Source organism: Ictalurus furcatus, chromosome 2 (genome assembly GCF_023375685.1).
Source record: "Ictalurus furcatus strain D&B chromosome 2, Billie_1.0, whole genome shotgun sequence".
NCBI classification, from domain to species: Eukaryota; Metazoa; Chordata; class Actinopteri; order Siluriformes; family Ictaluridae; genus Ictalurus; species Ictalurus furcatus.
This window is the reverse complement of record NC_071256.1, coordinates 2,360,601-2,370,600: the sequence shown is the minus strand read 5'-3', so window position 1 is coordinate 2,370,600 and position 10,000 is coordinate 2,360,601. Positions and strand designations below refer to the sequence as shown.

The 10,000-nt window shown below is 33.6% G+C and overlaps 1 protein-coding gene across 5 annotated transcripts in view; it reads right to left on the bottom strand.

Moving 5' to 3' along the window:
• The window catches only part of dnmt3aa (DNA (cytosine-5-)-methyltransferase 3 alpha a), a 55,515-nt gene that overhangs the window by 27,241 nt on the left and 18,274 nt on the right, over positions 1–10,000 (bottom strand). For 2 of the 5 annotated variants that reach the window (XM_053642295.1, XM_053642302.1), the window contains exon 4: positions 8,784–8,840. The exons of 2 other annotated variants lie outside the window; for them this stretch is intronic. In XM_053642295.1, the coding sequence (XP_053498270.1) occupies positions 8,784–8,840 (57 nt within the window). Of the gene's footprint in view, positions 1–7,796; positions 8,436–8,783; positions 8,841–10,000 lie in introns of those variants that run through there. One more of the 5 variants, XM_053642319.1, reaches the window with a different exon arrangement.

The window sequence follows — 10,000 nt, the reverse complement described above, 5'->3', positions numbered from 1 at the left end:
CCACGCCCCCTTCACGGAAGAAATGCTGGTGTGTAGTAAATATTGACGCTGGAGCATCAGTCATCTGTTGCTGTGTGGTGGTACTTTCAAGTCTCAATGAATGTAGTGCAGTAAACCACAAATATTAACCACACACACACACACACACACACACACACCCATGAAACCCTGCGAAACATTAACATTAACGAGTAGTGATTTGCGTGTGGAGACTGCAGATACGTCGCAGATGATTTACACAGAATCACTGTTGAAGTCAGAATGCAAATGAGGTTCATATGCAAATGAGGTTTTATCGGCGTTAAAGGTTCTCGGTAACCACAGCCAGCTCAGACGTGTAAAACCGAAACCCGACATATGTTTCCTTTCTAGCTAGCTATTACTATAGCTATTAGCCAAGTGTATTCGAAATTAAGAGCCAAAATTCCAGCCAAAAATAACGAATCTTCTAACGCACGTGTGAGGTGACGATGTTTCCCTCAAACTGAGGTAAAATCAGAGGAAACGTCCAAGAATTTGAACACAGCCGATGTCTTGAGAAATCAAATATAAGGGAAATTCAAACCCAAACGCTCGAAGTATAATCTTCCTTACTAAGAAATTAGCATAACTTTTATAATCGCTAGTTTTTTTTTTTGTTTTTTTTTAAAAAAATCATGTCGGACATATTGCTTAATAATTCACTAATTATTTAGCGTATAATGATTTACGTTAAATTACATCTTGTCGTAGAGATCGGTCGGAAACAACAACAACAAAAATCGCAAATCCATCGTAGCTTCACAATTTAGCAACGTGTTTGTTTGGATTATATACCAGCATTAAAAAAATGAGTTGTAATATAAACAGTCGGCACGTATCTTTTGAAACAAGACCTTTTGACCAATCATATGCTTTGTACTGGAAAATTGTTAGTAGCTAGTGATGGTTTAATGGAGTCGACTTCTTAACAACGTCAAAATTTCACATGAACAGTTTTCAGTGTGAGAACTTTAGATCTAGTAACGAAATGTTTTTCTTACACCGGTGCCCACGTGGACAACAACTCTGTACAAGTTGAATATCGTAAACTCAATAATTGGCACGTGTCTGGCGTGATTACAGAACGTCGTCCATCATATAAACGTCCATCACTCGAAATAATCGCAACCTTCAAAGGAACACGGGCGTATTTAAAATGCCAACGTTGCAAATCATGAATGAAAACTAGCAGGCACCATTTAGCATCATGGCGCTAATTAGCGGGCTCCAGGCCTCTGTTCCCTGCCAGCTGCATTAGCGTGTTGGACCGTGTTAAGGCTTTAATGATATGGGTTTATAGCAGAACCTGAGCTTTAAAATAAACATAAAACATTATCGTCCGAGCCCCCGGCGCGCGAGTGTGTCTGCAGGCTTCTACACATGGTTGTAAAACCCTCACAGTCCAGAGCAGCGAGGCTGGAGAGGGGTTTACAGCCAGGTGTGTGTGTGTGGAGCTAATATGGATACTACTACTGATCTCACACACACACACACACACACACAGAGGAAAAAAATAATAAACAAAAGTGTAGACTTGATGGTTGGCTGCCGTGTCATTAGTAAGAACAGAGACTGTGTTGAAAAAACACACACACACACACACACACACACACACACAGGTGGCACTGCGCTGCTGCCAGACTTCACATATACACACAATACAGAAAGCTCATTCCAGTAATCAGTCTTTCCATGTAATCTGGCAGTATTATAGTAAATAGCAGTAATATTTCAGTACATAGTAGTAAAGCAGTAATAATATTGTAAGTACTAAAATATTACTGCTATATTGATCCTACTAATTACAATATTACTGCCATATTACTACTACTTACAATATTACTGCTACATTACTACTACTTACAATATTACTGCTATATTACTACTACACTACAATATTACTGCTATATTACTACTACTTACAATATTACTGCTACATTACTACTACTTACAATATTACTGCTATATTACTACTACACTACAATATTACTGCTATATTACTACTACTTACAATATTACTGCTACATTACTACTACTTACAATATTACTGCTACATTACTACTACTTACAATATTACTGCTATATTACTACTACTTACAATATTACTGCTACATTACTACTACTTACAATATTACTGCTATATTACTACTACACTACAATATTACTGCTATATTACTACTACTTACAATATTACTGCTACATTACTACTACTTACAATATTACTGCTACATTACTACTACTTACAATATTACTGCTACATTACTACTACTTACAATATTACTGCTATATTACTACTACTTACAATATTACTGCTACATTACTACTACACTACAATATTACTGCTATATTACTACTACTTACAATATTACTGCTATTACTACTGCTTACAATATTACTGCTATATTACTACTACTTACAATATTACTGCTATATTACTACTACTTACAATATTACTGCTACATTACTACTACACTACAATATTACTGCTATATTACTACTACTTACAATATTACTGCTATATAACTACTACACTACAATATTACTGCCATATTACTACTACTTACAATATTACTGCTACATTACTACTACTTACAATATTACTGCCATATTACTACTACTTACAATATTACTGCTATATTACTACTACACTACAATATTACTGCTATATTACTACTACTTACAATATTACTGCTATATTACTACTACTTACAATATTACTGCTATATTACTACTACACTACAATATTACTGCTATATTACTACTACTTACAATATTACTGCTACATTACTACTACTTACAATATTACTGCTATATTACTACTACACTACAATATTACTGCTATATTACTACTACTTACAATATTACTGCTATATAACTACTACACTACAATATTACTGCCATATTACTACTACTTACAATATTACTGCTACATTACTACTACTTACAATATTACTGCCATATTACTACTACTTACAATATTACTGCTATATTACTACTACACTACAATATTACTGCTATATTACTACTACTTACAATATTACTGCTATATTACTACTACTTACAATATTACTGCTATATTACTACTACACTACAATATTACTGCTATATTACTACTACTTACAATATTACTGCTACATTACTACTACACAACAATATTACTGCTATATTACTACTACTTACAATATTACTGCCATATTACTACTACACTACAATATTACTGCCATATTACTACTACACTACAATATTACTGCCATATTACTACTACACTACAATATTACTGCCATATTACTACTACTTACAATATTACTGCTACATTACTACTACTTACAATATTACTGCTATATAACTACTACTTACAATATTACTACTATATTACTACTACACTACAATATTACTGCTATATTACTACTACACTACAATATTACTGCTATATACTACTACTTACAATATTACTGCTATTACTACTGCTTACAATATTACTGCTATATTACTACTACATTACAATATTACTACTGCTTACAATATTACTGCTATATACTACTACACTACAATATTACTGCCATATTACTACTACACTACAATATTACTGCTATATTACTACTACACTACAATATTACTGCTATATTACTACTGCTTACAATATTACTGCTATATTACTACTACGTACAATATTACTGCTATATTACTACTACACTACAATATTACTGCTATGTACTACAATATTACTGCTATATTACTACTACACTACAATATTACTGCTATATTACTACTACTTACAATATTACTGCTATATTACTACTACGTACAATATTACTGCTATATTACTACTACACTACAATATTACTGCTATGTACTATAATATTACTGCTATATTACTACTACACTACAATATTACTGCTATATACTACTACTTACAATATTACTGCTATTACTACTGCTTACAATATTACTGCTATATTACTACTACTTACAATATTACTGCTATATTACTACTACACTACAATATTACTGCTATATTACTACTGCTTACAATATTACTGCTATATTACTACTGCTTACAATATTACTGCTATATTACTACTACACTACAATATTACTGCTATATTACTACTGCTTACAATATTACTGCTATATTACTACTACTTACAATATTACTGCTATATTACTACTACACTACAATATTACTGCTATTACTACTGCTTACAATATTACTGCTATATTACTACTACACTACAATATTACTGCTATATTACTACTAAATACAATATTACTGCTATATTACTACTACACTACAATATTACTACTACTTACACTATTACTGCTATATTACTACTACACTACAATATTACTGCTATATTACTACTTACAATATTACTGCTATATTACTACTACTTACAATATTACTGCTATATTACTACTACTTACAATATTACTGCTACATTACTACTACACTACAATATTACTGCCATGTTACTACTACGTACAATATTACTGCTATATTACTACTACGCTACAACATTACTGCTATATACTACTACGTACTATAATATTACTGCTATATTACTACTGCTTACAATATTACTGCTATATTACTACTACACTACAATATTACTGCTATATTACTACTACTTACAATATTACTGCTATATTGTAAGTAGTAGTATATAGCAGTAATATTGTAAGTAGTAGTATATAGCAGTAATATTGCAGTATGTAGTAGTAATATAGCAGTAATATTGTAGCGTAGTAGTAATAGCAGTAATATTGTAGCGTAGTAGTTATATAGCAGTAATATTGTAAGTAGTAGTATATAGCAGTAATATTGCAGTACGTAGTAGTAATATAGCAGTAATATTGTAGCGTAGTAGTAATATAGCAGTAATATTGTAGCGTAGTAGTAATATAGCAGTAATATTGTAGCGTAGTAGTTATATAGCAGTAATATTGTAAGTAGTAGTATATAGCAGTAATATTGCAGTACGTAGTAGTAATATAGCAGTAATATTGTAGCGTAGTAGTAATATAGCAGTAATATTGTAGTGTAGTAGTAATATAGCAGTAATATTGTAGTGTAGTAGTAATATGGCAGTAATATTGTAAGTAGTAGTAATATAGCAGTAATATTGTAGCGTAGTAGTAATATAGCAGTAATATTGTAATTAGTAGTAATATAGCAGTAATATTGTAAGTAGTAGTAATATAGCAGTAATATTGTAGCGTAGTAGTAATATGGCAGTAATATTGTAAGTAGTAGTAATATAGCAGTAATATTGTAATTAGTAGTAATATAGCAGTAATATTGTAAATAGTAGTAATATAGCAGTAATATTGTAAGTAGTAGTAATATAGCAGTAATATTGTAGTGTAGTAGTAATATAGCAGTAATATTGTAGCGTAGTAGTTATATAGCAGTAATATTGTAAGTAGTAATAATATATCAGTAATATTGTAAATAGTAGTAATATAGCAGTAATATTGTAAATAGTAGTAATATAGCAGTAATATTGTAAGTAGTAGTAATATAGCAGTAATATTGTAAGCAGTAGTAATATAGCAGTAATATTGTAAGTAGTAGTAATATAGCAGTAATATTGTAATTAGTAGTAATATAGCAGTAATATTGTAGTAATATAGCAGTAATATTGTAAGCAGTAGTAATATAGCAGTAATATTGTAAGTAGTAGTAATATAGCAGTAATATTGTAATTAGTAGTAATATAGCAGTAATATTGTAGTGTTATATAGCAGTAATATTGTAAGTAGTAGTAATATAGCAGTAATATTGTAAGTAGTAGTAATATAGCAGTAATATTGTAAGTAGTAGTAATATAGCAGTAATATTGTAAGTAGTAGTAATATAGCAGTAATATTGTAAGCAGTAGTAATATAGCAGTAATATTGTAATTAGTAGTAATATAGCAGTAATATTGTAATTAGTAGTAATATAGCAGTAATATTGTAAGTAGTAGTAATATAGCAGTAATATTGTAATTAGTAGTAATATAGCAGTAATATTGTAGTGTAGTAGTAATATAGCAGTAATATTGTAGCACGTAGTAGTAATATAGCAGTAACGTAGTAAGTAGTAGTAATATAGCAGTAATATTGTAATTAGTAGTAATATAGCAGTAATATTGTAAGTAGTAGTAATATAGCAGTAATATTGTAAGTAGTAGTAATATAGCAGTAATATTGTAGTGTAGTAGTAATATAGCAGTAATATTGTAGCACGTAGTAGTAATATAGCAGTAACGTAGTAAGTAGTAGTAATATAGCAGTAATATTGTAGTGTAGTAGTAATATAGCAGTAATATTGTAGCACGTAGTAGTAATATAGCAGTAACGTAGTAAGTAGTAGTAATATAGCAGTAATATTGTAGCACGTAGTAGTAATATAGCAGTAACGTAGTAAGTAGTAGTAATATTAGCAGTATTGTAGTACATAGTTGTAATATAGCAGTAATGTAGTAAGTAGTAGTATATAGCAGTAATGTAGTAAGTAGTAGTAATATAGCACTAATATTGTAATAGTAACGCCATTGTAGTAAAGTGTAGTAGTAATGCTGTAGGGTTCGTAGCATTCATAATGTAGTAGTAATAATGTAGAGTGTAATTATGCATTAGTAATAATGTCGTAGAGTAAATTAAACATGGGACATTAATCAACTTTGTATTAACAAATATCTTTAAATTAAATCCTTGTATCTGGTGTTAAAGTTCTAACATTATGGTTCACCCATAGAAACACACGTACACTACATATTTACCTCAGACGCATGAATATATTACTTCATTTCCCACAATCCCTCGAGCTCTCCCCTCACACAATCAATTAGAGCAGCTCTAATCCACCGCTCTTGGGTTTTAATGAGTGTTTAATTACTATTTAAAGAAGGTTTATGGTAATGAGGAGCAGATTTACGTGTATTCATTTAGCAGATGCTTTAAATGACCTAGAATAGAAGCAGAATGCAATCCTAACACACAGCTGAGCTGTAAAAGCCCCGGGACTCGAGCTAAACATAGCTAGCTGACAACGGCTAGCAAGAAACAAAGTTTCTAGCATTATTAAACAACCGATAAGTAACACACTGAGGAAATATTGTCAGTGAGTGTGTGTGAGATCAGTGTGTCTCTTTCACCAGTTACATTAATAGGGGTTTACATCAGTAGCTAAAAATATAGCTATATATATATATATATGCATTTTTTTTTGTCAGCTGGCATCGCTAAGCGAACACACCAAAAGATTAGCACAACTTCACACTTTTGTAGTCTGTATATTTTTGAAAGCTAGTCTATGCATATCCTGGTTTTCCAGGAAGTGTGGGAGTGCTCGTGCTAGTGCAGATTTATGTATGTTAGACTAAATGTACACACGCACACAAAGTCTGTGTGAAAGAACTGAATCGAAGTAGGAAAAACATCAGCCGGCTTGAATGACATCAGCGACATTAGCAGTGATGAACACCACAGCTAAAAGTTAGCAGTGGCATAGCATGTAATAGCTGATTAGCTTCCTAATTTAGCTGCTACAATCAGGACCAACCACCAACAAACACCGAACTGGGCTAGCATGGGTGAATTAGCATGTACTGACCAATGATTCACTAGCATCCTCCTTCCCATAATGCTCAACTCATTCAAAATACTGTAGCCTCATGCTAGCCTTAGAGAGGGCTAACTTCCTGTTAGCCAGGTGTTAGCGTGACCAGAGTAGTGTGATGGTTCAAAGCTGATTTCAAAAGGCGGAAAAAACTGCAGAATTCACTCACCATTATCACACTTCGGTATAGCCAACGCAACGTATCGGTGTGGATCTGCCTATCTCTCCGTCTCTCTGTCTTTCTTTCTTCTACTCTCTCCACTTCCGTCTCTCTCAGGCGGTCTCCTGTAGCCACAACTTCCTGTTTCTGTCTTTAATTCAGAGTTTCCATGCGCTTGAGCTAAAACGGGCCACGCTGTCTCTGTGCACTAACGTGTGTGTTGCTTTGTAGGTGTATAATTCCTGGCTGTGGCTCGTCTGTTGCTGTGCACCATGTTTTGGCACCCCTTTTGCTCCATCCATCAATGGACGAGGGCCACCATGGGACCATCGCTGAGCAGATGCTTGGGTGGTGGTTCATTCTCGAGGTGACAAAATCCTTAGCTGTAGAAGAATTGCCCACCCACATTCACCATGATTGGCCGGTTAAGACATGTGAATAAAGAGGTGGAAACTAGCTGGAAGTCCAACTCCATGACTAACCATGGGTTTATCAGAGCGCAGTGTAGGGTTTAACGGCAGCGACATGGAAACTTTGTTCCGAAACGTTCGGAAATTTCAAAATTTAACTGGTGGATGATCGCAGAACGTGCCGCGAAGGACCGTTTACCTCTGCTGCTCGGTCACTGAAATAGTTTAGTTGCTTGGTTGAGGTCGCTTTCTCCTTTTGTTCACACTGGCAAGTGAAAACTCACTCGTATCGCTTGTGATTTGTCTCTTGTGGGTGTGGTCTATACTTTGCGTGTGGATGTGCATTGTCCAGCTTTTTTTTTTTTTGTAGTAGTAGCTATATATAGCTGCTAACTAGTCAATAAAACATCATCAGCTTTCACATCACACCTTGCTGTTTACTAACCAACACCTGGTTTACTTCTCTGTGTGTTTGATATTTATTGCATGTAGCCTCGTTGTTGCCTTTACTCTAACCAGGAGTTCCATTATGACAAGTTGTTTGTTTATTTCTGTGTGTGTGTGTGTGTGTGTGTGTGTGTCGTACCTGGCTCATTCTAAGCATTCTGCTGATGGCCTCTACTCCATAGTACCCCTGGTGGTCCTGTGTGGAATTACAATCGTTATTTGTGCGCTGCGTTATATATTAAAATCGTTCAGTCCTGAGCTGACCCCCGGTAAATTACGCACCATGAACTACTGAATTAGGTCTGAAATGCAAGCTACTGAATTAAACCTAAAATGCAAACTGCTGAAATAGGTATAATAAATTGTCAGCTAATGAAGTAATTCTAAAATAACCTAGTAAATTAGAGCTGAACTATAAACTACTAAAGTAGATCCAAATGTATAACGGCTGAATTGGGTCTAAAAGCTAGTCTGCTGAATTACTGAAATGCAGACTACTGAATTAGGTCCAAAATATAAACTAAGGAATCATGTCTGAAATGTAAATTACAGCATTGTACCTAAAATGTAAACTACTATATCAGGTGAGAAAATACACTACCGGATAAGGTCTGAAAGGAAAAGCACTGAATTAGACAAGCGGTTGAATTTTACCTTAAAAAACCCCGACTTAATTATTTAATTAGATGAATTACGTAATCACTTGATTTAGTGAGGAACAGGCCATTAAATGGCACGCTGTATAAAGCAAATACTTTAGTTGCACGGTGCTGAAAGTGATTGCGTAAAAGCTCTCAAATACTTAACAGTTTAAAAATAAACACGTATTAATGTTCACTGAAGAAGTAACAGAAGAAAGACGGAAAGAAAGTGTGTGTTAGGAGTCTAATGAGTTACAAGCCCCTCCCCCTTCTGCTTATTGTAATATGGTATAACTACTCTAATACCGCTAATAATGACAATCCATGACAACCTTATTACATGTTAACTAACACTAACCCTCACAACACTCGTATATTGTACATACAGCTCTGTGTGTGTGTGTGTGTGTGTGTGTGTGTGTGTGTGTGTGTGTGTACACAAGTTATCCTACACCCAAATGAAAGATGCAGCTGCTCTTTAGAATCTATTGTTCAGACCTGGAAAGTTTACAGTAATTAAATATAGTACACACACACACACACACACACACACACACACACACACACACACACACACACACACCCAACCCTTGGCCTGAATCTGCTATCTTCAGTACAGGAAGAAAAACAGCAGAGCATTACAGGACAGAAATACCCCAACAGCAACACTCCTCCTATTATTAGCAGAAGCGTTTTCGGTCAACAAAACAAAATA